Genomic DNA, 25,807 nt, shown 5'->3' on the forward strand with positions numbered 1-25,807 from the left:
TCACCTGCCTGACTTCTGCATGACACTGGACCTGCAGTGGCTGTGCCATGGGAACCCTCATGATCATCACAGTGTCACTCTGAGGGCCCCTGAATTCCTGCCTGAGGTGTCCTTGGGTCAGCTCCATGACTCCTACCGGGCCTTCCGCTCTGAGAACCTCAATCTCTCTATCAAGATGGATTTGACTCGCCATAGTGGGAGTAAGACTTGGGTCTGGGACCATGGGGAGGATGGGCTTGGATACTGACTTCTTTAGAGTGAAAGATAGGATAGAAGGACAGGTCAGAATTGAGTTGTGACCTTTGTTTGTAGGATTAGTGTCTTTTTGGACTGCTGTTAACAGTAATACCACAAATTGTGTTGCTTAGAAGTAATGGATATTCCCAAAGTTGTTTAGTCTAGGAAGTTAAAGATGGAAGTGCTAATAAGATTCAGTGTCTGGTGAAGGTCCTTTCCTTACACACCAGTGCCATTTTGCTGTAGCCTCAAGTGGTGGAAAGAGCCAGTAAACTCCTTCTGGTCTCTTGACCCATTTCTCAGCTGACTCAGCCCACCCTTTGTCATCAGTATCATTCTTACGTCTAACCAGCTTCCCTCATTAATTCCATCACCTTGCCGTTTAGGATTTTTACCTAAAATCTGGCGGCTGTAGAGGAGGAGGGGGATGAATATATAAACATTTAGACCATAGCACTAGGTGAAAGCAGAGAGCTTAGATCCTTGAGAGAAGAGGTGCTGCGGGCACAGAATATGAGGAGGATGTATGGGTTCTTCAGTCTCTAAAGATGAAGCTGGGAAAACATTTTCCTCACCTCTGTTTCAACCACAACTTGGATATGTCCACCCTTTCCTTTGCAGCAATATCCCAGCCCCGAATTCTGTTGTATAGTAGTACCCTTCGCTGGATGCAAAATTTCTGGGCAACTTGGACTAGCGTCACAAGGCCTATCTGTAGAGGAAAACTCTTCAATAACCTGAAGCCCAGCAAGAAGAAACTTGGCCAGCACTACAAACAGCTTTCCTATACTGCACTGTTTCCCCAGCTACAGGTTAGACTTGACATCGAACATTTAACTGTATCCCTTTCTTAGTTTTCTTATTTTCTATATATTGACTCTCTTAGTCATCTCTTCTGCCATCCTTTCTACTGTTTTTTGCTCTTGTTACCAGGTACATTATTGGGCATCATTTGCCCAGCAGCGGGGCATCCAGATTGAGTGCAGTCAGGGTCATGTCTTCACTCGGGGAACTCAGCGGCTTATACCTCAAGGTCAGGCCAAAGCTTCTATTTCTGCTAGTCTGTTCCTTGGGATTTTGTTTGTTTGTTTTGTTTTTTCTTAGTTCCATTCTCCTCTAATGACTCACGTTCTTGTACTGCTCTGCATGGACTTGTGTGCTCCTTTTCTCAGCTGGCACAGTGATGCGGCGCCTTATTTCTGAGTGGAGTGTGACACAGATGGTGAGTGACTTAAGTCAGGTGACTGTCCACCTGATGGCTTCACCCACTGAAGAGAATGCTGACCACTGCCTTGATCCCTTGATAACAAAGACTCATCTATTGAGCCTGTCATCCCTTACTTACCAACGGCACAGCAATCGCGCTATTGAAGAGGTACTATTTGACATAGCCTCTTGTTAGATGGTGTCTAAATTTAAGTGGGCAAAGTAGACTGCTGGTGGCTTAAAGGACAGAGATTTGTAGTAGTTTTAGAGACTTGAGAGGTCCAACAGTGGCGTGCCAGTCATGGGTCTTGCTGTCATGTGTGCCCTACCCTCAAGTCCTTGTCCACACCTATTATCTCCTGTGTACTATCACAGTGGATAGTGAGAGTTAAGTTCTGATAAGGTTTCTAACTGTATTCATGGCATGTATGTCATTACTTTATGATATATTTACTCGGTGTTACAGCTGCTCCTTTCTAAGTTGCATTTATTGGGTGGGTGGTTGTGTATAAATATAGGTCAGAGGACAACTAGTGTGTGTCAGTTTCTTTGCTTCCATTATATTAGTACAGAAAATCCAACTCAAACCGTTAGGCTTGGTGGCAAGCCTTAACCTACTGAGCCATCTCATTAGCTTCTTTTTAAAATTTATCTTTATTTCATTAATAATGTAAAAAAAAAAAGTGTTTGTGTGAGCACAGGGATCTAGCTAAGGTCATCAGGCTTGGCAGCAAGAACCTTTAAACTATTGAGTCGTATCACTGGCTACTAGCTGCTGCTGCTGTTTCATTTTTCTTTCTTCCTTTTTTTTTTTTTTTTTTTTTTTTTAGAGAGATAGTCTCGCTTTGTAATCCAAGCTTGACTTGAATTCTCTGTTCTCTTGCCACTGCTTTATATGCTGTGATTTCAGGAAATGTGCTACCACATGTAGATAATCACCCTCTTGAAAAATCCTGAGGTAGGTGTGCAGTTGAGTGGCAGGGTATTAGATTAGTGAGTTCAATTCCTGGCACCACCACTCCCTATTCTTTTTATTCTCCGTTTAACAATGCTCTTGGTCTTCAGGAAATAAAGTAAAAGTTCTTTTTGGTTTTTTGAGACAGGGTTTCTTTGTATCCTTGGCTGTCCTGGACTCACTTTGTAGACCAGGGTGGCCTTGAACTCATAGAGATCTGCCTGTCTTTGCCTCCCAGAGTGCTGGGATTACAGGTGTGCATCGCTGCTTCCGGCTAGAGTCAAAGTTCTTAACGCTTCATTTAGTGTTGGCTTTCTCCATCTCTCCCAACTATAGATGGCTTTGAAGTTACCTGATTCACTAAAGCACAGTAGGTATAAGTTAGGATGTAAAGTAATGTACAAACTAAGACCACTTAATATTTTTCTCCATGGTCTTCCAGAGCTGCTTTCTGCACTTTGTCTCTGCTTCAGGAGTAGTGGTGGGAATGTCTGTATGATCCTGGTTTCCTTTCCCTGTTTCTCAGGAGCTGTCTACTCGAGATGGTGACCCTGCCTTCCATACACACCAGCTTTACTTGGTAGATTTACGGATTTCCTGGACAACCACCAACAGGGACATTGCCTTTGGCTTATATGATGGCTACAAAAAAGCAGCTGTACTCAAACGTAATCTCTCTACTGAGGCTCTGAAAGGTTTGAAGATTGATCCCCAGATGTCAGCCAAAAAGCCAAAGCGGGGTATCCCACCAAGTGCCCAAGTTCCGCCTCATGTCAGCACTCCTAGCTTCAGTGGACGGCCTGATAAGGGATCATCAGGAGGTAGGCAGGGGCAGGTGACTGTGGGTTTAGGGTCAGAACATGAACGTGGGCTGGGACACCATATTCCTGGCCTTGTATCATTTAAGTTCTTAGCTGGCATAAAACAGAAACACTGCCAAATTCTGTATTTGCCTAGCTATCTCTCTAGCATCCCAGGGAATCTTGAAAGAAAAGTAAGACTTGAGCAAGAAAAGAATGGGTGTTTTAGGAAATAACAAATATAAGAGAATGCGAGTTTATGGTGAGTGTGAGAACAAATGAAAAGTGGGAAATGCATCAGAGAGGAATTCAAAGACCAGGGAAGTTAAAGTGAAATGGAATATAATCAGGCAAGAATTAATTGAGTAAGTGACATTTGAGTTGACTTTTAAGGTATGGCATTATTGAATGTGTAGAAATAGGGGAAAAGGGCAGTCAGTGCAAAGGAAATAATCTGAATAGGAATGGTATTGGGAAAGGGTGAGGTGTTCAAAGGAGAATAAACAGTTTGTTTTCCATAACACAGTAACAAAGGGAGAGTTGAGAAATGGGTTAGAAGCTGGCTGTGGTGGTGCAAGCCTTAGGAGTCAGAGGCAGGTGGATCTCTTTGAGTTTGAGGCCAGCCTGATCTACAAAGCAAATTCTAAGACAGCCAGCTCTACACAGAGAAACCCTGTCTTGAAAAACAGCACCAACAAAAAAGGTTAGAAAGAAAACATGACGATCATTGGAGACCTACATAGGTCCTTTTTCGCTAGGTATGGATGGAGAACTGCTGAAGTCTTTGAATAGACTGTCATAACTAGATTTTAACAGTTAGGAAAGTAACTCTAGCAGTGGGAGTAGGAGGGCTGGGGGTGGACAGACAGAGGAGGAGAGTAACAGTGTATCAACAGGAGGCAGCAAGGACTGGAAGGAGGTGGAGCAGCTGGAATGAGTGAGATAGACAGAATGATTCTGTATGCTACTGTGCATTAGGAGACTTGGCTGCTGGAAGACGTTAAAATGGAAAATATAAGCCTGGTATACAGCACTGTAAAGGCAGAGGCAAGCAAAACTCTGAGTCCAAGGCCTGCCTGGTCTACATAGTAATGTATATTCTACATATATTCCAGGATAGCCAGGGCCACATAATGAAAAACTGTCCAAATGAAAAACAAGGAAAGGCTAAAGAAATGACTAGAGAATCCAGGTTCAATTCCCAGCATCTAGATGGAGGCTCATAACCCAGTTCCAGGGAATCTGACACCACCTTCTGGCCTGTTTGGATACTGCACACTTATCATGCACAGAGACACGCATTCAGGCAAAATACCAAACACTTAAAAATCTTTTAAGTGGGGGAGGGTGATGATGCCTAACGCCTGGTGTCTGGTGATTTGCTGGCGTATTGTAAATGGTAGGATGAGAAATAGAGCCATAGGCTGAACAGGTTTGGACACGCTGAACCTGTGGCAGTGGTAGGATATATAGGTAGCGCTGACAACATCTGGAAATGAGTCTAGCCTTACTCTAGAGATAAGAGTTTCAGGCATTTCTTCACAGAGCTAAAACTTAATGCCAGGAAGATGATAGTGTTGTTTATCATGGCAGATACCTATAAAAATATTTTTATGGGGGCTGGAGAGATGGCTCAGTGGTTAAGAGCACTGTCTGCTCTTCCAAAGGACCTGGGTTCAATTCCCAGCACCCACATGGCAGCTCACAACTGTCTGTACCACCAATTCCAAGGAATCTGACACCTTCACACTAACACACATAAAATAAAATTAAATAAATTTTAAAAAAATAAAAAAAAAAAAGAGTGGATACTGTTTTTAAAAAAAATATTTTTATGTATTTCGTTAAATTATCACGAGCCTTATCCGATAGTTGCTGTTATTTTGCAGATAAGGAAAGTGAGTCACAAAGAGTATAAAGCAAGCTGCCCAAAGTCACAGTTGAATAGGTGCTAGAGGTAGGATCTCCACCACAGGCAGACTGGTCTAATTTTGATACAACCGTAATGCTACCAGACAGACTTATTAAGCAAGAGGAGGCAACACTTCTAAGACCTTCGAGAGAAGTAGCAAAGCTAGAACATGGTGTCACTGCTGACAGAGGAGTGGAAAGGAATAGTCACAAAAAAGGAGTATGTGAAAAGGAGAGAGAGACTGGAGAGATGGCTCAGCAGTTGAGAGGGCGCTTGCTGTTCTTACAGAGGACCTGGGATCATTTCCTACCACTGTCACGATGGGAGCCTTAGGGGAAAAAAAGCAGAGTTATTTAAACTGATGTTTCTATTAGAAATCTTTTACTTTTGTTAACATCAAGGGGAGAACCAAATAGCTTTTATTTTATCCTTTTGAGTCAAGGGTGGGGTAGAGTGACTAGTGTTCTAGGTTGAAGAGCTATCTCAGCCTTTACCTAGACATGAATTAATGAGCAATCAATGTGGCCCTGGATGTGTTCTCCCTCTCTTTGAGACGGTGACCTTTCCCCAACTTATTTCTTTGCCAGGTGCTTACATGTTGCAGAAACTGATTGAAGAAACAGACAGATTTGTAGTATTCACAGAAGAGGAGTCGGGCATGAGTGACCAATTGTGTGGCATTGCTGCCTGCCAGACAGATGACATATACAACCGAAACTGCCTTATTGAGCTGGTCAACTGCCAGGTACCTTTCCTTTATAGGACACCTGTGTCAGGCTGAATCCGGATAGAGTTCCACAAGCTGAGTGTGGGGTTTGGTGTCATACACCTTTAATCCTGGCCCTTCTGAGGTAGAACCAGGTGGATCTCTAAATTTGAAAACAGTGAGACCCTGACTCAAAAAAAAAAAAAGGTGGTGACCTTTCACTGTGGCTTTAAACTTGGCTGTCTTGTCTTAGTTTCTTGAAAGCTAGGGTTATGGGCATGTATCAGCAACCTCAGTGCTTCTCCACATATAACTGAAGAACGGGTAGCTGGAGCTCAATTTGTATCTTTTACAGGCATCCTAAGTAGTCACTCCATATATAAAATCAGTGAAGCTCACTGACCAGAAGAACTTTCTCAGCCTCCTTTTTGTCTAAAACTCATTTGTTTTTGACATAGATGGTTCTTCGTGGAGCAGAGACAGAAGGCTGTGTCATTGTGTCAGCTGCCAAAGCCCAGTTGCTGCAGTGCCAACACCATCCAGCTTGGTATGGTGACACCCTGAAACAAAAGACTTCCTGGACTTGCCTGTTGGATGGCATGCAGTATTTTGCCACTACTGAAAGCAGCCCTACTGAACAGGATGGCCGACAGCTATGGCTAGAGGTTAGTGAGCATGTGTGAGAAGGCCTATTATATCTCTATTTTCTGTGGTTAGCCCTTTCAGCTGGAACTGCTGGAAGGTTCTTTATAGCACCTACCTTCTCCTTAGTAGAAAAGGACACTGAGCCTGTGGACTGTAGAAACAGTGTTTCTCTCCCACAATACTGTTGTATTGACCAGTACTAGATTAAATGAACAGGAACTTCTTTCTTTTTAAGTTTGTAGTCCCTCCATAAATGTCATACCAACAGGCAACTAATAGACAGTGGGTCTGAGAACTTTGTTTTGCTTGTTTGAGACAAGTCTTGTTATGTAGTCTGGTGCCAGGCTCTGTGTAGTCCAGGTGCCCTAAAACTGAAGCTCCCTCTGCCGTAGCATCTGTAGTGCAGGGAGCATTGCCACATGGCTAGCCAAGTCATTTTATGGCCTTTCATAAGGGTGATTGTTTCAGCAAAAAGGGGAGGGGTTTTTGTTTGTTTGTTTGTTTGTTTTTAAGACTGATTTATTTATTATGTATGTAGTGTTCTGCCTGCACGTACACCTGCAGGCCAGAAGAGAGCAGCAGATCTCATTATAGATGGTTGTGAGCCACCAATGTGGTTGCTGGGAATTGAACTAAGGAGCTTTGGAAGAGCAGCCAGTGCTGCCATCTCTCCAGCCCGAGGGTTTTTTGTTGTTGTTGTTGTTTTTGGATTTTTCAAGACAGGGTTTCTTTATGTAGCCCTGGCTGTCCTGGGACTTGCTCTGTAGACCAGGCTGGCCTTGAACTCAGTGATCTGCCTGCCTCTACCTCCCAAAGTGGTTGGTGGTCATGAGGTATGGCTAGGATTATGCATTATCATTTACATATTTGACAGTTGTTAAGTGTCCACACTGTACTGCACACTGGGTTATAGGATTCAGCTACATCTGATAAGAACCAAAATAAAAAAAAACATGAATGATGGTAATCAAGAGATAACCCCTTTTACTGATCCTGTATTTCTGTAAAGGACCTTGTTCAGTCAAGGCAACCTCAAGCATAGTGATGCTAGACACAGATGAATATTTAGATCAAGCCAGGGAGTGGTAGCCCACACCTCTAATTGTAGCACTTGGGAGGCAGAGCACGTTCTGGGACAGCCAGGGCTACACAGAGAAACCCTATCTCAAAAACAAAAGAAAGAACAACTAAGTCAAGCCAACTAAAGTCAAGTCAAGATGTTAGCAGATAGTGTCCACAGAAGGTACCTTAGCTGGAGTTCTTCCTCAGTAGAAACACTTGGCTAAGAAGCACAAACCCTAGGTTTGATCCCCACAATCAACAAAAGAAATTGGGATGAAGGAGTAGAAATGATCCATGTAAAGGTAGATAGAACTTTCTGGGCCTATCACTTTTAGGCATGTCACATTTACAGTTGAAGGCTTTTTTTCTCCCCTAAGTTGCATTAGCATTAAAGTGGAGATCCTTGGAGTTAGAAAGAATATAATTTTTTTTCCCTATGTGACTTTGTGCTTCAATAGATCTGCCATCTGAAGCCTGGGTCTCTAAAAAATACATATCTAGGGATGGATGGATGGATAGCTAGAGATATTTGTGTTATTTTTGATTTATATGTTTTAATTTATCCATATACCTGCCATGTACGTATGTGGTACCCTCCAAGACCAGAAGAATATGTATGTCTGGTTTGAAACTGGAATTAAGGTGATTGTGAGCTGTTATGTGGGTGCTCGGAACTGAAACTGGGTCGTCTGTAAGAACAGCAAGTGCTCTGAACTGCTGAGCCATCTCCAGCCCCAGGAGCCTCTATCTTTTCCCTCCCTCCCTCCCTCCCTCCCTCCCTCCCTCCCTCCCTCCCTTCCTCCTTCCCTCCCTTCCTTCCTCCCTCCCTCCCTCCCTTCCTTCCTTCCTCCCTCCTTTTTCTCCCTTTCTCTTTCTTTTTCTCTTTTTCTTTCTTTTTTACTTTCTTTCTCTTTTTCTTTTCTTTCTCTTGCTTTCTTTTTCTTTCTCTTGCTTTCTTTTTCTTTCTCTTTTCTCATTTTCTTTCTTTCTTTCCTTTCTCGTTTTCTTTCTCTCTTTCTTTCTCTTCCTTCCTTCCTTTCCTTCTTTCTTTCCTTTTTTCTTGTTTAATGTGTGTGGGTGCTGTGCTGCATGTATGTCTGTGCATCTGGTGCGTGCTTGGTGCCTGCAGAAGAGCGTGTTGGATCCCCTGAGACTGGGATTACAGGAAGTTGTTAGCTGCCCAATTGCTGCTGGGAATGGAACCTTCATCTTCTGGAAGAGTAGCCAGTGAGTGTTCTTTCTTAACCAGTGAGCCATCTATCTCTCCAGTCCTGAAGCTTTGACCTTACTGCTTTGATCTTTTATGACACTCATTCTGTTATTTACCCTGATCTCCAAGGCAACAGTGTCAGAATGATTTTTTTTTTTAAATAGGTATGTATATATGGGTGAGCATGTGATGTGTGTGTGTGCAGGGATATGTGCCTGTGAATGCACAGAGGCCAGAGGAGAGGGCATCAGGTGTCTTGTTCTATTATGCTTTGCCTTACTCCCTTGAGGCAGGGTCTTTCGTTGAACCTGGAATTCGCCTGGGTTCCAGCAAGCCCAACAATCTTTCTGTCTTCACCTTCCTGGGATTACAGGCATTTGTGGCTGTCTTTGGATTTTTACATTGGTGCTGGGGATTTGAACCAGGTCCTATTATTGTATGTCTGAGAGAGATATGTGTGTTTTTAGAGGTCAGAAGACAATTTTGTGGAGTCAATTTTCCTACTTTTTTATGTGTATGAGTGCCTAAATGTCTCTGTATATACCACATGCATATCTTCACATACCAGAAGAGATCAGAAGAGATCCCTAGAACCAGAATTGCCCAATGCTGGTGCTGGAGCTCAAACCCTGGTCTTCTGGTGAAACAACAAATGCTCTTAACTGCTGAGGCCATCTCTTCAGGCCCATCCTTTTCCCCTTTTATGTGAGTTCAAGATTGAACTCAGGTTATCAGACTTGTTCAGCAAGCCCTTTACCTACTGAGTCATCTCGGTGGCTGTGTTTTTGAGGTATTAGCTGCACTTTATAGGTAAACTAGGCTGGCCTCAAATCCATCAAGTGTTGAATTAAAGGTTTTTTTTTTTCCTACACCTGCTCTAGCTCCCAGATAATGAGACAGAGACCTGTTACATTGATTAATAAGCTTTAAAGCACTATAGCTGGGGAGAGTCTCATCTATTCTAACCCATCTATGCTGGTCTGGCCTACTTCCCAGCCCTCTGCCCTGTTACCTGTACTCTAATATTGCCTTGGCCACTTCTGCTCCATCTTTGTCCTCATGACAGTCTTCTCCTCAGGGGCCTAGCAGCGACTGCCGCTGCCTCCTCCTCCTCCTCCTCTTTTCCTCTACTCTACTGTCATCGGGTGGCTTGACCCTTTGTTTTGTTTTTGTGGATCGCAAAATTCTAGACTGTTGGAACTTAATGTGCAGTCCAGGATGGCATGCATGCTCCTGCCTCACGGCCTCTTGCTGGGTTTACAGGGATGGGACTGTTATTGGGCCTGCAACCTGTCATTTACTGAAGCGTTGTTTTGCAGCATGTGACTTCACTTGAAACATGGTTATCTATGGTGGTGTTAGAATAAGCCGTCTTTTCCCAGAAACTAAACATCCGACAATTTGTTTTCAGGTGAAGAATATTGAGGAGCACCGGGAACGCAGTCTGGACTCTGTTCAGGAGCTGATGGAAAGTGGGCAGGCAGTGGGAGGCATGGTTACCACGACCACAGGTCAGCTTTCTTCCTCCCTCATAGTAGATGTGCATTCCAAAGGGGCCTCAGTACCAGCCAGGCTTAGTGTGCACACCTGTGATCCCAGCACTTGGGGAGGCAGAGACAGGCAGATCTCTTGTGAATTCAAGGCCAGCCTGGTCTACAAAGAGAGTCCAGGAGAGCCAGGCTACACAGAAAAACACTCAAATAACCAAAACAAACAAAAAGGGACCTCATTTACTTATGTAACCTATGTTCTTCACTTTTTTTCTTTCTTTTGGCTTTTGAAGCTGTCTTAGTCTGTATAGGCCACGCTTTCCTCAAAGTTATGGTCTTGGAAATGAGCCACCATACGGTTTTGATTAAATTTTTGATGGTAGTAGGGATCAAACTCAGAGTGCTTTACATGCCAGCATTTGCTATACATTTGAGTTGTACACCCAGCTTGTCTGTGTCTCTGTCTGTCTCTCTATCGCCTATCATTTATCTATATATCTGAGGCAAGGTCTCAGTATAGCTCTGGCTGTCCTGGAGCTCACTTTTGTGTTGACCAAGCTGTATGTACTGTGACACTGGGCTCCAATGTATCTTTTTTTTAAATGACTTATTTTATTTCTGTGCATTGGTGTTTTGCTTGTATATATGTCTGTGTGAGGGTGTCAGATCCCTTGAAAGTGGAGTGACAGACAGCTGTGAGCTGCCATGTGGGTTCTGGGAATTGAACCCCAAGTTCTCTGGAAGAGTAGCCAGTGCTCCCAACACTGAGCCATCTCTGCTGCCCCAATTTCTTTACTAGCATCAGTGTATACTGAAGTATCATTATTTTTTCCAGTCTAGACTGAAAACAACATTTCTGCGGTTCCTTAGACATAATATACGGTGGGAGCTCTCACCACACCTTTTATGGAGACTGTCTTTCACCTTTTTTTTTTTTCTCCTTCCCAGATTGGAACCAGCCAGCTGAAGCCCAGCAAGCCCAGCAAGTCCAGCGGATCATTTCACGCTGTAGCTGCCGGATGTACTATATTAGTTACAGCCATGACATTGATCCTGAGCTAGCAACTCAGATTAAGCCACCTGAGGTTCGTGAGAACCAGGAAAAGGAGGATCTCTTAAAGAAGCAGGAAGGTATTTAGGCTTTAAAGGTTTTTGGAGAGGACTAGGGATTTGTGAAAGTAGTTATTTCCTTAGTCGTTTTAAGACAATACTTAAAGGGATTCCTGTGCATTGTTATTACTAACATTTACTTGGCTCTGCATTTTGAAATTTCAGCCTTAGAACAACTTGTACTCTTAGAGGAAACTGGGACAATAGGTATTACGTATGATTCTGAAATAAACATGTTCCTGTTTCGGGGTGTCTCTTACTCCCTTTCTGTTGGATTGACTAACAGGAGTGGTTCCAAATATTTGTTAGGCTGGATATGGTGGTGCACAGCTTTAATCTCTGCATCCAGGAGGCAGAGGCAGTTGGATCTCTGTGAATGTCAGGCTAGCGAGTGCTATGTAGTGAAACCCTGTCTCAAAAAACAGTACAAAAATATGAGTTAGGAGAAACCTGAACCTCTTATTTAACTGCTTATAATTGTCTAGGGGCTGTGGATACTTTCACTCTCATCCACCATGAATTGGAAATTTCTACCAATCCAGCTCAATATGCTATGATTCTGGACATTGTCAACAATCTGCTGCTCCATGTAGAACCTAAGCGGAAGGTGAGCATGAGCCTGTCTACAGTTCAGGTTAATCTCGTCTGAACTTTGACCTTGCCTTTTACTTTGATCCCAGTAAGTAAGTAAAGTAGTGCTGAGCTGGTGAGATGGCTCAGTGGATAAGAAAGAAACTAATTCCTTACCCTGAAAAGGGGACTTAGGGCTGATACATCTTATTAGTCAATTTAGCTCTTGTGTCTCTAAGATTGTAGAGTTTGTTATAGGCTGTTTGTTCTCTACTCAGTCATCTGAGCATCGCCAACAATCTTAAGAACATGCTTTTGCCTCCATCTCTCCCTTGTGGGCCTGCCTAATGAAATCCACATTGCAGATCTTTTGTATTGACCTACCCTTTACTCTTGCTACTGATCATGACCATAAATTTATGGTCAGCTTTCAAAAGAGAGCACTATTCACTTTCCTCCAAGACTTAACCTTTTATTTTATTTTATTTTTTAAAAGATTTATTTATTTATTACATATATACCAGAAGAGGGCGTCAGATCTCACCATAGATGGTTGTGAGCCACCATGTGGTTGCTGGGAATTAAACTCAGGACCTCTGAAAGAACAGCCAGTGCTCTTAACCGCTGAGCCATCTCTCCAGCCCGACTTAACCTTTTAAAAAACTGTTAATTCAGCTGGGCATGGTGGTTTAGGCCTGTAATCCCAGCACTTGAGAGTCAGGGGCAGGCAGATCACTGTGAGTTTGAGGCCAGCCTGGTCTACAAAGTGAGTTCAAGACAGCCAACGCTCTGTTAAACCTGTTTTAAAAAACCAGAAAAAAAAATGTTAATTTATGAGGCTGGGGATGTACCATTAGTAAAGCATGTACGAAGCTGTAGGTTTTGTTCATAGCACTATACAAAAAAAAAGTGCACTTTTTCCTTTCTTTTAGGAGCACAGTGAAAAAAAACAGCGTGTCAGGTTCCAGCTTGAGATCTCCAGCAATCCTGAGGAGCAGCGCAGCAGCATATTGCACCTGCAGGAGGCTGTGCGGCAGCATGTGGCCCAGATACGGCACCTGGAGAAGCAGATGTACTCCATCATGAAGGTAGTCACTTCAGGTAGTCTAAGGACAGAGACTCCTACAGTAGACACTCAGGCTCTCAAACTCTGCTCTCCTGGTTTCCCAGTCTTTACAGGATGACAGCAAGAATGAGAACTTACTTGACCTGAACCAAAAACTTCAGTTACAGCTAAACCAGGAAAAGGCCAACCTGCAGCTGGAAAGTGAAGAACTCAACATCCTCATCAGGTACCCACTAGTCTTCTTGAGAGCTGGTTTCTCTTTCTTGCCGGTGTTCTGACAGTCTGTAGATTTAGTGTGCATTCTCAAAGACTGTTTTAAGAGTAGATACAGACACGTCTTCCTGAATAAGCCTTGCTGAAGTTGGCCAGAGAGGTGAGTGAAAACAGAAAAGCCCCTCCTTTGGGTGCTCACTGGAGTGCTTCCTGGAAAAAGCTCTGCTGCAAAATTGGATAGTTGAGAAATACTACTTTTGTGGCCTTAGCAGTATGTATCTGAACTGCAGACACATTAAAACTGATCAGTAAAGATCAAAATTGAAGATACAGTGATAGGAGTCAGTGGGAAGATAGTGCTTTTTTAAGAAGCTATCGAGCTAAAAGGTAGGATGTCTGTTCCCTAGCTCAAGTGTCAGAAACAGTACATCAGTAAGAAAAAAATAGGCATCAGCTAAGCCAAAGTAGGCTGGTCTCCGGGCTTCAGCCTGCAGCACTAAGCTGTGTGTGCTTTCCCTTTCTCCTTTGGCTTTCCTATTCATGCGTAGATGTTTTAAGGATTTCCAACTGCAGCGAGCCAACAAAATGGAGCTGCGAAAGCAACAGGAAGATGTGAGTGTGGTTCGTCGCACTGAGTTTTACTTTGCTCAGGCACGTTGGCGCCTGACAGAGGAAGATGGACAGCTGGGAATCGCTGAGCTGGAGCTACAGAGGTTTCTCTACAGCAAGGTATTGGGGTGCACAGTCATATAGCCACAGCCAAAGTCTGAGGCATAACCTATCTGAAGAGTTTGATCCATAGAGGAAAGGGGGGCTAATTGTGTAATTCTTCGTGATGGTCACAATTAGAGACATAGTAGCTTGTAATGAATGATGCAAGTGTGTAGATAAGATTAATCAAATGCTTTTTCATTAAGAAAATTATTCTAGCCAGGAGTGGTGGTGCACATTTGTGATCCTAGCACTCTAGGAGGCAGAGGCAAGTGTGTCTCTATGAGTTTGAGACCAGTCTGTCTACAAAGTTAAGTCTAAAACAGTCAGGGATACAGAGAGAAACCCTATTTTCAAAACAAAACAAAAAAAACAGCCACACTTGGCACATGCCTCTACTCCCAGCACTCTGAGAGGCAGAGGCAGGTGGATAGCTGTGAGTTCAAGGCCAGCCTGGTCTACAAAGTGAGTCCAGATTGGTCAAAGCTACATAGAGAGACCCTGCCTTGAAAAACCAAAAATGAAAAGAAAATTATTTTTAGAACTAAAGTGGAGCATGCAGTAATCATCCAAGTTGAATTGGAGTAGTGCCATTCAGCATTTCTGCAATTACTCTACAAGGGGAAAGAATGTTACAAGGAATGTTTGAAAATGAATGAGAAATTTAAATGTCACAAGAACTAGGAAGTACTAACATTTAGTTGTTTAGCTAGTATTACAAGAAACACTGGATTAGTGGGTATGTTTTGCATGTAAGATTGAAAGAGGTATTGGCAGGGTGTGATGGTGCGTACGTATAATCCCAGCATTTCAGATGTGTAGGTAAGGAGGCCAGGAGCCAGCCACAGTTTGAGGCTAGCCTGGGCTTCATGATTTACAGAGGAACGAGAAAAATAAAACTAGGGTCTTAGATTGGCTTATAATGATATGGACCAAATATGTCTTACAGGTGAATAAGTCTGATGACACAGCAGAACATCTCCTGGAGTTAGGCTGGTTCACTATGAACAACCTTCTTCCCAATGCTATCTATAAGGCAAGTTTTTTTTTTTTTTTTTTTTTTTTGTGCACCACAATGTTTACTGGGGGAGGTCCATCAGTCCTTCTTCGCAGCCGCCTTTCTCAGAGGTGCCAGCATGTTGCTCAGCTGCTCAGCTCCTGCTTTCTCTTGGCTATTATGTGCACGCCCATCCTCTTCTTGATGAACTTGAGTGCACACTTGTCCTTAGACACCTTTAGTAGCTCCATGGCGTGCTGCTCATAAGGCGCGAATCTGCACATCTCCCTGATCATGTCCTGCATGACTTGGTGTGCTTGGTGAGATGCTGGCAGCGTTGGCTATGCCTTGGCTTGCTGATGTTTTTCGTCACCTTGTGGCCCCTGTTGAGGCCCTTGGCCATGGGGTAGCACAGGGCCATGGCTGCTGCTCTCCATTCGAGACAGGAAGACTATGAGGTAAATCTTATTTCCCCATTCCTATGCCACTTATATTTGCTTTAGTGCAGAAGGCATTTGTGGTGGTTGTTTCATAACCTTGTATAGGAAGCAGTGTGATCTGGGATGGTACAGCTTGCCGAGCTTAGCAAAACCATTGCTTCAGTTCTCCTACAGAAGATTTGTGGATTGATTTTTAAGTTGGGTTTTAGAGAGGATGTTTAGTGGAGTTATTGTTTGCTCTGGCCTATAGGTGGTTCTGCGGCCCCAGAGTTCCTGCCAGTCAGGGAGACAACTAGCCCTCCGCCTCTTCAGCAAAGTCCGGCCACCTGTTGGAGGTATCTCTGTTAAGGAACATTTTGAGGTTAGTAAACAGTTCTTTGGAAGCCCAGGATCAAAGGACAGTTCAAAACTAAACTGCTATACTAGTTAGTAGTGGGAGACACTGAGCTTACTTGCTTCCTCACCACCTTCCCTCTTAGGTAAATGTGGTGCCTCTCACCATCCAGCTGTCCCACCAGTTCTTCCATAGAATGATGGGCTTTTTCTTTCCTGGTCGAAATGTGGACGATGATGAAGTGGGTGATGAAGAGGATAAGTCCAAACTTGTGACTACTGGTAAGAATTGCTGTGCTGGAATGCCAGAAGAATGGTGTGATGACCCAAAGCATTGTCAGGAGAAGTGTCACTGTTGGTGTGCTTGTGTTTTCACAGGAATACCAGTGGTGAAGCCTCGGCAGCTGATAGCCACAGATGATTCGGTACCACTAGGCCCTGGGAAGGGGGTAGCACAGGGCTTGACCCGGAGCTCTGGAGTCAGAAGATCATTTCGAAAATTACCTGAGGTATGGCGCATGTTCCTAAGGATTGAAAGATCAGAGCAGCTGAATGTGGTAGTGCCCTCTGTAATCTCAACTCTTGGGGGACCAGAGCTGGAAGAGTTAAGTTTGTTTTTATGTATGAGTGTTCTATCTGCATGTACACCTGCACACCAGAAGAGGGCATCAGATCATATTACAGATGGTTATAAGCCACCATGTGGTTGCTAGGAATTCAATTCAGGACCTCTAGGAAAACAGACCACTCTTAACCACTAAGCCACTGCTCCAACCCTTAAATATTCCTTATTAAAGATTTTTTTTCCCCCACAGGTATTAATAGTCCCGTTGGGCCTGGCTGGGTTTCCCTTTTTCCTTTAGTCTACTCCAGGACTGAGAGGATGGAATAATGTTTAGGGTCTTGGGTTCTCATGATGGCTTTAGGGCTTATGTTCCTTTTCTTTCTTTCCTAGCATCCAGTTGATGATATTGATAAGATGAAAGAGCGAGCTGCCATGAACAACTCCTTCATATACATAAAAATCCCACAGGTTCCACTGTGTGTCAGTTATAAGGTATGTCCCATCTCAGCACTTTCTTGAGTAGGAAGGAAACTGAAGATTAGAGACAGGGTGACATGACAATCAGGCTTCCCGTGAAAGTGGGCCGTGGGTGACAAACCTGCTGTTTCTTCTGCTTCCTGCAGGAGTCAGTACTATTACCAGACTGAGGTAGGGGAAATCAAATATGTAGGTTGCTATTGTAGGAATATGATAAGCCAAGGGACTTAGATTCAAAATGGCAGATGATGAAATTTTTCCTTTTTTTTCCCCCCTCCTCTTCCTTTTACAGGGTGAGAAGAACAGTGTGGACTGGGGTGACCTTAACTTGGTGCTACCCTGTCTGGAATACCACAACAACACGTGGACATGGTTGGACTTTGCCATGGCTGTCAAAAGGGACAGCCGGAAAGCTCTGGTTGCCCAGGTATTCCACCAGGGCTCATGGCTGTTTCATTAGCAGGAACTGGCAAACATACTGCCTTTTTAGGAGCCTTTTGTTCTATATTAAGAGATAGCCAAGAGAGGAGCAAATAAAATGACTCATCCTGTTGTTTCATCAATGACTGCCCCAAATATTTTACTGTTTATTATACTGTTTCTTATATTTTGGCTATCATTAATTTAAGGGAATAAAGGGCTTCTACATCAACTTTATGATGGGTTCTGATTAAGATTGTAAGCTTCTTGAAAGCAGAGACCATTATCTATATACTTTGAACTGCCCCATTGTACTTTGTAAGTGTAATAAATCTTTGAATTGGTTTACTTGGAATTCTGCAGCCCATTACACTGATATTTTTGCCTTTTATTCCTTTTCATTTGCCAGGTAATCAAAGAAAAACTAAGGCTGAAACCTGCAATGGCATCTGAGGTCCGGGGAAAGCTGGAAACAAAGTCTGACCGGAACATGCAACAGCAGGAAGAGGAGAAAGCTCGGCTCCTTATCGGTTTAAGTGTGGGTGACAAGAACCCTAGCAAGAAGTCCATCTTTGGCAGGCGCAAGTGATGTGGAGATCCAAGTGTCTGCAGTATAAAATCTGACTTTGGCTCAGGGTCCGGGGACTTCAGAGTGGGCAGAGCTTCCCTTAATCCCGCAGGATTTGTGGGGCTTATGGGAACTGAGAGAGACACTGGTCTTCAACAGCTGGCCTATCCCTGCAGGGCATGGTAGACAAAAGTGCTGAGTTCTCTCTCATGCTTATTAGGCAAGAGAACTAGGAGACCCAGGGATCCTGCTCCTTGGGCACAACAGAAGAGGTTGGGGGATAGTTTTGATCAAGTATGATAAATTTTATAAAGACATATATATATATAAAATATATATATATATATTTCTAAGTGTAATTGCTCTCCCTTTGTGCCAGTAAGCTGAGGGGAGGGGTCTGATCCTCTGTGCCTCACTCCACTCTTGTTGTATAAGAGGTGTTAGTGTTTGGGGGGGTCAACTTCCCAATCTGTGTGCTCACTTGGGAGGATGGCATTTGGAGCCAGGGCTGGCCATGGGTACCTTACTTCCTCCCTGGGGTATGCCCTAGAGAATGGACGAAGAAAAAGATGATTTAAAGAAAAAAATATTTTAAATTTGATGCTGGCTTTTTTTTTTTTTTTTTTTTAATTGTACTAAGAGCGATCAACTTGTGTGTGCCCTTCCCTCCTCAGTAACCTCACACATTTTCACCTGCCACTATGAAGACTGTGGCCTCTCTTCTCTGCTTTCAAGTTCTGTCACAGATAGTTCCTACCCTGGGTATGATGTGGTCCTAAAGCTGATGGGCCTATGTACACTGGAAGAGGCGGGGCTCATGGGTCATGCAGCATCAGAGGGAGGGATTGCTTATGTAACTGGGACAGCAGATTTAGCAGAAGGAAAGGAGGACTGGGGATGGGAGCAGTGAGCTGTCGTCAGGGGCAACACAACCGGGTGTCTGCTCCTCAAAAGGTAAGGTATGGGGCTCTGGCTGCCTAGGGAAGGGAAGGAGATAAGGGCCTGAGGCTAGAAAGTGCCTAGTTAGGAGCCTGTTGGTGATACCCAGTATGGGGGTGGGCATAGAGGCTGTAATGTGAACAGCCCCACTCATGCACAGGTTGTATTCCTTTTTTGTCGTGGAAAAAAACATACAACTGTTACTGTCATAGAGATTTATGTCAAGGAAATCTAGATCACATTACAAAGCCTGGGAATTTTCCTTCCATTCAGAGCAGTGGTTGTCAACCTGTGGGTCACAACCCCTTTGGAGGTTGAATGACCTTTTCACAGGAGTCGCATATCAGATATTTACATTCTGATTCATAACAGCAAAATTAGTTATGAAGTAGCATTGAAAATAGTTTATGGTTGGTGTTTCCACATGAACTGTATTATAGGGTAACAGCAGTAGGACAGTTGAGAAGCATTGCTGTAGAGGTTAACACGTCATAGGAGTACCTGCTGAGATGGGCAGAACTTACAGCGCTTCATGGGCAGCTTAGAATGGCTCCCTTCTCAGCAGGGTGGCAACAGCCAGGGACCCTGGGCGCAAGGCTGGAAGAGCCTCTGGTGTGGTATGGGGACCATCAGGTCAGGTCTGGAAGAACTATGGAAACTACAGAGGCATCAGTGCCTACGTCAGGAACCACTCCAGCCAGACCCTCTGCTGCTGGAGAAGCCTCTGTCTGAGTGGCCAGTGCCTCAGTTCATCAGCCTCTTTCTGCCAGAGTTTCCCATGAGGCCTGTTAGGGGGCAGCAGGAGCTGAAGGTAGGTCGTTGAGTCCCTGGAAAGTGTCTTTGGGAGGAATCTAGAAATAACCAGTTTCAGTTGCCCTTTTCTCCATTTCTTTGTTCAGATTTTAGGTCTTGTGGCTAAAGGTTCTTTTGGAACTGTCCTGAAAGTGCTAGATTGTACCCAAAAGGCTGTATTTGCAGTGAAGGTAGGAGTCTAGGTATTTCACTCTCTCAGTAGTTGCTTATAATCTTAGTTGCAGAGATTAGGGGGAATAAATTAAAGAGCATTATTTACCATGAGTTTACCATTACTCTCCACCTTAGGTGGTGCCCAAAGTAAAAGTCCTACAGCAGGATACTCTGAGGCAGTGCAAAGAGGAGGTTAACATTCAGGTACGCAGAGTTCTGAAAACATGGCTGGAAGAAAGTACCTTTCTTTGTCCAACTTACCTGCTTTGTTTTGTTTTTGTGAAGCAGGGTTTCTCTGTGTAACCTTGTCTTGTCTGTCCTGGACTTAACTTTGTAGAGCAGGCTGCTTCAAACTCACAGAGCCCCGCCTGCCTCTGCCTCCCAGAGTGCTGGGATTTCAGGCGTGCGCCACCATTCCTGTCACTTGCTTTTGATTCTACTGTCCACATATGTTTCCATCGTAGCATAGTGTAGCACCAGAGTAAATCCTGGGAAAAGTGGTAATTAGCTGTGGACACACTCCAAATTCTGTCAGGGAACTCTCTCCAACATATCTTGGTGCGCTCCTAAGCAGTGTGCTCCCAAGATTCTGAGGGAGGCAGTACCAAATAAGCTTAGTCAAGTGAAGCAGCAATTCATGTCTACGTTAAGTCAGCACCTCATTTCTTGGCTACCTTTGTCATCAATAAGCCTGTTCTTTCCTAAGTTGTTGTTTTCTTTGTCCCTAGCGGCAGATCAACCATCCTTTTGTACACAGCTTGGGGGACAGCTGGCAGGGGAAACGACACCTCTTCATTAGTGAGTGACTGGGTTTTGGTTTTACCCCCAAAGGTCCATATGCTATTCTCCCCACTTGACATTATTCTGCCTTTGCTTGGTTCCATTCCGCATAGCATTTCTGTATTCCGAAAAAGAGAAATAGCTGGTGGCAGTAGTTTGGGCAGGATGTCTGTAACGCTCTGAGCCCTGGCATTATAGACCCCAAGTATTGCCTAGACTTCTGGTGCTTTGCAGTGTGTAGCTACTGCAGCATGGATCTCTACTCCCTGTGGTCTGCTGTTGGCTGTTTTCCAGAGGCTTCTCTCCGTCTGTTTGCAGCTGAACTGGTCCTGGTGCTGTGTAAGTGAAAAAGTGGTCAAGGAAATGGAAAGGGGAGAATTCAGTTAGTGGAGAAGAGAAAATTGAATTGATATTTAATTCTGGAAGTTAGGGTAGAGATGGGGTAGAAAATACGAGGAAGCCAGCATAGACACACCCATGCGCACTATTCTCCGCAGGCTACCTCCATGACTTGGGCATCATCCACCGGGACGTAAAGGTAGAGCTTTCTTTCTTCTTAACTTGAGGAAGAACCTCAAGAAGTTCCAGCAGGTCTGAGAAGGTGTTAGGAAGCAGAGACAGTCAATCTGGGTGTGGGTCCTCCAAGTATAGATTTCAATGCTGAGTAAACTCCTCTAGCTAACAGCCATACACAAACGAACACCAGGTGTGCTCATACATGTGTATACCCCAGCTCTGTTGAGGGGTCAAGAGGAGTGTCACAAGTTTGAGGCTAGCCTTTGTGTGTGTGTGTGTGTGTGTGTGTGTGTGTGTGTGTGTGTGTGTGTATAAAAATTTAATTCTGGAAGTCTGGATAGAGATTGGTTAGAAGCTACAAAGAAACTGACATAGACACACCCATGCTCATATGCTCATATATATATACACACATTAATATACCCTAGCTATATAATGAGAACTTATGTCAAAAATAACAATGGAAAACCAAATCAGAGCAAAAAAAGAAACAATTAAGATAATGTCCTCTCACCCATGATTTCAGATGGAGAATATCCTTCTAGATGAACGAGGTATGTATCTTCCTTTCCTAGTCTCACGATGAGTGGGTCCTCTGTGGTGGTGGGGACAGGGCATGGGTCAAAACAGTTTCCTTACTTCATAGGCCATCTGAAACTGACAGACTTCGGTCTGTCTCGCCGCCTATCCCAGGGAGCACGAGCCTATACTATCTGTGGCACTCTCCAGTACATGGGTGAGAGAGAAGCTAAAGCTGGTGGGGAGGATGGCAAAAGGACGTGAGTGACAATGCCTCTCATGCCACAGCCCCAGAGGTCCTGAGTGGTGGGCCTTACAACCACACTGCTGACTGGTGGTCCCTAGGAGTACTGCTTTTCTCTCTGGCAGCTGGTAAGGTGAGAGAATGGTTGGTGGTGCTGAAGGAAAGGCAGCTTTTCTTTGTGGTAGGAAAGACCTTAGAAAGCCTTACCTTCCTCCTACCCCTACCTCTTCAACTTAGTTCCCAGTGGCTGCAGAAAGAGATCATCTGGCCATGTTGGCAAGTGTGACCCGCTGCGAATCTGAGATTCCAGCTTCTGTTAATCAGGAGCTCTCACTCCTGCTCCAGGAGGTAGGATATGCACTGCTTTCCTGACTCCCAAGCTACTCACCTTTTCATTAAAGTGCTATTTCCTGCCCATCCCCTCTCATTTCTCTAACTGGTACCGCAGACTTCATTCCTGAGTATCTGCCACCCTAAATCCTTTCCTAATCCAGAACAGACAGGTCCCTTTGAAGAGCATGGACCAGTCCTACCTTATCTGCAAATCCAAATCCATTTTGTTTACCTTCACCGTCCTCCCATTTTCTCCAATCACCATGTTTCTTTTTCACAAATCTAAGCTTTCCAGAGCTCCATGGACTATTATTCATTGTCTCTGTCCAGTCTTTCTTATCCCAGTCTCATATTCTGTTTTCCTTCAGCTCTTATGCCAGAACCCTCTGCAACGTCTACGATATCTGCATCAATTCCAGGTCCACCCCTTCTTTCGAGGTGTGACCTTTGACCCTGAGCTCCTACAGAAGCTGCCAGTGAACTTTGTCGTGGAGATGCAAGCTACCTGGCCCAGTCCATTGGAATCCATGCCCTTCAGGGACTTTGACTATGATCTGGAGTCCTTGGTCCATTCCATCTCTGCAGATTCTGTACTGTAGCTGTGTGCCCAGCTGGAAACTACCACCATAGTATGCCCACTATGATGGCCTAGTTTTTACTTTGTTGTTCCTTGCTGTTCTCTATTGTAGGTATTGGCCAGAGTTTAAATCTTTGGCATTTTGCAACTGATAGCCAAAACTGCCTCTAATGCTTTCCTATCATACAGCTACCTCTTAGTCGCAGGTCAAGGCAGTGAGTGACCTTCTTTACTTCACTTCTCTAGTACTTTCACTTACACTGCCAAACAAAGGCTTCTTGAGCCTTCCTGTATCCATGTTTTTCTACCATACTTCCTTTCTTGGGCAATAATGACAGTCTGTGGGCTTCCAAGGTGCTATTTATATGTTTAACAAGCTGGTAGAGGCTGGATGGTGTTGGCTGTGCATGTCTCTAATCCCAGTGCTGGGGAGACAGAGGCAGGCAGATCTCTGTGAGTTTGAGGTCAGCCTTATCTACAGAGTGAGTTCCAGGACAGCCAGGGCTACACAAACCCTGCCTCAAAAAAACAAAAACCAAAACAAAATACCAAGCTAGTCAGAAGCAATGTGAATGTTTTTTAAAGGTTGCAAAAACTGTCATTTCAACAGCTGAATAAATATCCCAGCATTTGAGAGGCAGGAAGATCTCTTGTGAGTTCAAGGCCATCCAAGCTGCAAAGTAAGCCTCACAGCAGCCAAGCCTGCATAGTGAGACCCTTCCTTCTTTTCTTTCTTTCTTTCTTTTTTCTTTCTTTCTTTTTTTTTTTTTTTTTTTTTTTTGGTTTTTTAAGACAGGGTTTCTATTTATAGCCCTGGCTGTCCTGAACTTGCTCTGTAGACCAGGCTGGGCCTCAAACTCAGAGATCCGCCTGCCTCTGTCTCCCTGTGTGAGTGCTGGGATTTAAGGCAGTGCCACCACATCTGGCTGAGACACTGTTTCAAAAAAAAAAAAGGAGTTGGAGAGATGGCTCAATGGTTAAAAATGATCATTGCTGACAAAGGGCTTAGATTGGGATTTTAGCACCCACAGTGGCACCTCACAAGTGCCTATACATCCAGCTCCAGGGAGATCCCACAGTCTGGCTTCCTCAGATATGCATACCCACATATGTATCCACATAGATACATGTAAAAATAGTTTAATTTTAATGCCAGACGTGATGACACCTGCCTTTAGTTCCAGCACCACCAGCGAGGCAGGTGGGTCTTTGTGACCTTAGACTGGTCTACATAGTGAGTTTCAGGCCAGCCAATGCTACATACTGAAATCCTGTCTCAAAGAAAATGACAGAGCAAAATGGCCCAGCAGGTAAAGGGACTTGCCATGAAGCCCGAGGACATGAGTTTGATTCCCCAAGACTCACATGGGGAAGGAGAGATTGACTCCCACAACATGTATGCAGTTTCCCCAACTAAATAAAGAAATGTAATTAAGAAAGTGTGATCTCAAGGCTTAAAGCTAATTTTCAATAAATATAATTTTTAAAAATTGGAAGTGAATCTAATAATTGCCTAATATGAGGAAGAAAATAGAAACTTCAGTATGGGTAGATCTTCTCTAAGTAACTTGAAAGCCTCCCAAATCTATTCCAAAAGCCTCCTAAACACACAGTGATAGCTGGGCGGTGATGGTGGATAACTTTAACCCCAGCACTTGGGAGACAGAGGCAGATCTCTCTGAGTTTAAGGCCATTTCAGTGTGCAGAGTGAGTTTCGAGACACCCAGGGATACACAGAGAAACCTTATCTCATCTTGAAGCCTCCTCCCCCGCAAAAAAAGACAAGGATTATTAGACTGATCATTTTCTCCCATATAGATTCAGAGTTGTTTTTTGTTTGTTTGTTTTCCCTTTTGACCTAAATCAGCAGAGGACTAGGGGATCAGAAAATAAAGAAGGAAAGTTTGGGATTGGGTCTTTTATAAACTCTGTCTTATGCTACACCGAGCAAACTTATTTTTTTTTTAAGTTTATTTAATTTTATTTTATGTGCATTGGTGTGAGGGTGTCAGATCCCTTGTAATTGGAGTTACAGTTGTGAACTGCCATGGGGGTACTGGGAATTGAACCTGGGTCCTTTGAAAGAGCAGACAGTGCTCTTAACCACTGAGCCATCTCACTAGCCTTAAGCTTATTATTGTTATTATTATTGGTTTTTTGAGACAGGGTTTCTTTATTTACTCTTGGCTGTCACGGCTCATTTTGTAGACAGCCTGGCCTCAAACTCAGAGATCTGCCTGCCTCTGCTTCTCTAAGTGTTGGGATTACAGGTCTGTCCCACTGTGCCCAGCTGTCTCAGTATGTTTTAAACAAGTCTGTTGGTCCAGATCTGGGGTATAAAACGCAGGCATTGCAATCCCTCTTTCTTTTATCTCTTGTGTTGCCCAGGGTCTTGTGCATTCTATGCAGACCACCACTGAGTAGACCAGCCCCAAACATTGGTTATTAACTGAGGGAAACAGGTTTCAGATTTCTCATTTTTTAAAATCAATTATTTCTTGAAAATAGTTACTTGTACCTACATGTATGTAAGCATGCTGTGGTGGTAGTGCCTGTGGTGGCCAAAAGAGGGAACTATAGTCATGAATGGCTATAAACCATGTTTGTGCTGGGAGTGGAACCCTCTGCTCTTAACCATTGAACCATCTCTTCTGAGACACACTCAATAGTAGCAGAGGATGATCCTGAACTTCTGACTCTCTTGAGTGCTGAGATTACAGGCCTGTACCACCAAGGCCAGTTTCTGTGATGCTGATCAAACCTTGCATGCTAGACAAGCATTCTACCAACTGAGTAACGTCCTCCATCCCTTGTGATGTTTTTCAAAGGCAGGGGTAAATGGCTTGATGGTATACACCTGAATTTCAGCACCTGGGCAGGGCAGCAGTGGCAGAAGAATCCTGGCTTAACACTAGCCTGGGCTACATAGGCACGCCTGTGTTTCTAAGAAAATCTAAGACCAGCAAAGTCATCTTAGCATGAGTAAAGGCTCTTGGCAGCCCAATTTGATGATAGAAGTTTGGTATCTGGAACCTGTATAGACTGATGACATGACCATTCCAAGGAAGGTTTTGTTTTCTTTGGGATTCTCTGTATACCCCTGGCTGTCCTGGAATTCAGAGAGCCACCTGCCTCTATCTCCAGGGTGCTGGGATCAAAGATGTGTGCTGCCACCATCAGGCAAAGGGAAGGTTTTTATTGTAGATATGAGAGAGGTATAGCCAGAAGCATCTGAAAGAG

At 44.0% G+C, this 25,807-nt stretch overlaps 2 protein-coding genes and 1 pseudogene across 4 annotated transcripts in view; 2 read left to right on the forward strand and 1 right to left on the reverse strand.

Moving 5' to 3' along the window:
- Bltp2 (bridge-like lipid transfer protein family member 2) overlaps positions 1–18,294 on the forward strand; it is a 31,048-nt gene extending 12,754 nt beyond the window's left edge. For both annotated transcript variants that reach the window (XM_055620377.1, XM_055620378.1), the window contains 20 exons: positions 1–200; positions 859–1,049; positions 1,171–1,270; positions 1,410–1,612; positions 2,925–3,219; positions 5,698–5,855; positions 6,275–6,481; positions 10,145–10,244; positions 11,172–11,354; positions 11,819–11,940; positions 12,836–12,991; positions 13,074–13,195; positions 13,731–13,911; positions 14,843–14,929; positions 15,581–15,691; positions 15,810–15,945; positions 16,042–16,172; positions 16,619–16,720; positions 16,998–17,132; positions 17,535–18,294. The exon at positions 1–200 is cut by the window's left edge and continues 110 nt beyond it. In XM_055620377.1, the coding sequence (XP_055476352.1) occupies positions 1–200; positions 859–1,049; positions 1,171–1,270; positions 1,410–1,612; positions 2,925–3,219; positions 5,698–5,855; positions 6,275–6,481; positions 10,145–10,244; positions 11,172–11,354; positions 11,819–11,940; positions 12,836–12,991; positions 13,074–13,195; positions 13,731–13,911; positions 14,843–14,929; positions 15,581–15,691; positions 15,810–15,945; positions 16,042–16,172; positions 16,619–16,720; positions 16,998–17,132; positions 17,535–17,714 (3,100 nt within the window). In that variant the 3' untranslated portion in view covers positions 17,715–18,294. The remainder of the gene's footprint in view (positions 201–858; positions 1,050–1,170; positions 1,271–1,409; positions 1,613–2,924; positions 3,220–5,697; positions 5,856–6,274; positions 6,482–10,144; positions 10,245–11,171; positions 11,355–11,818; positions 11,941–12,835; positions 12,992–13,073; positions 13,196–13,730; positions 13,912–14,842; positions 14,930–15,580; positions 15,692–15,809; positions 15,946–16,041; positions 16,173–16,618; positions 16,721–16,997; positions 17,133–17,534) is intronic.
- On the reverse strand, positions 14,963–15,311 carry LOC129686413 (60S ribosomal protein L36-like; annotated as a pseudogene).
- A 26-nt stretch (positions 18,295–18,320) lies between the features above and the next one.
- Rskr (ribosomal protein S6 kinase related) lies at positions 18,321–24,007 on the forward strand. 2 transcript variants are annotated; one of them, XM_055620379.1, is made up of 12 exons: positions 18,321–18,647; positions 19,195–19,443; positions 19,532–19,615; positions 19,734–19,802; positions 20,327–20,396; positions 20,613–20,717; positions 20,876–20,916; positions 21,421–21,448; positions 21,541–21,630; positions 21,702–21,790; positions 21,895–22,005; positions 22,359–24,007. In XM_055620379.1, exons 1-12 carry the CDS (start codon positions 18,486–18,488, stop codon positions 22,587–22,589), a joined length of 1,329 nt encoding a protein of 442 aa, XP_055476354.1. In that variant the 5' UTR covers positions 18,321–18,485; the 3' UTR covers positions 22,590–24,007. The 2 variants fall into 2 exon arrangements, with proteins under 2 accessions (XP_055476354.1, XP_055476355.1); XM_055620380.1 differs by having other exon boundaries at positions 19,198–19,443.
- Positions 24,008–25,807: the final 1,800 nt, after the last annotated feature.

The sequence above is a fragment of the Psammomys obesus genome, unplaced genomic scaffold (assembly GCF_907164565.1).
Source record: "Psammomys obesus unplaced genomic scaffold, mPsaObe1.curated_primary_1811, whole genome shotgun sequence".
In the NCBI taxonomy this organism is placed as follows: domain Eukaryota; kingdom Metazoa; phylum Chordata; class Mammalia; order Rodentia; family Muridae; genus Psammomys; species Psammomys obesus.

What these genes read in the sequence shown, in the direction of transcription:
- Rskr (XM_055620379.1), top strand. Translation starts at nt 18,486, where the DNA reads ATGTACACTGGAAGAGGCGGGGCTCATGGGTCATGCAGCATCAGAGGG. An exon ending in TGAACTGGTCCTGGTGCTGT is followed by an intron (nt 20,718 to 20,875) that starts GTAAGTGAAAAA and finishes TATTCTCCGCAG; the next exon opens with GCTACCTCCATGACTTGGGC. An exon ending in TCATCCACCGGGACGTAAAG is followed by an intron (nt 20,917 to 21,420) that starts GTAGAGCTTTCT and finishes CCATGATTTCAG; the next exon opens with ATGGAGAATATCCTTCTAGA.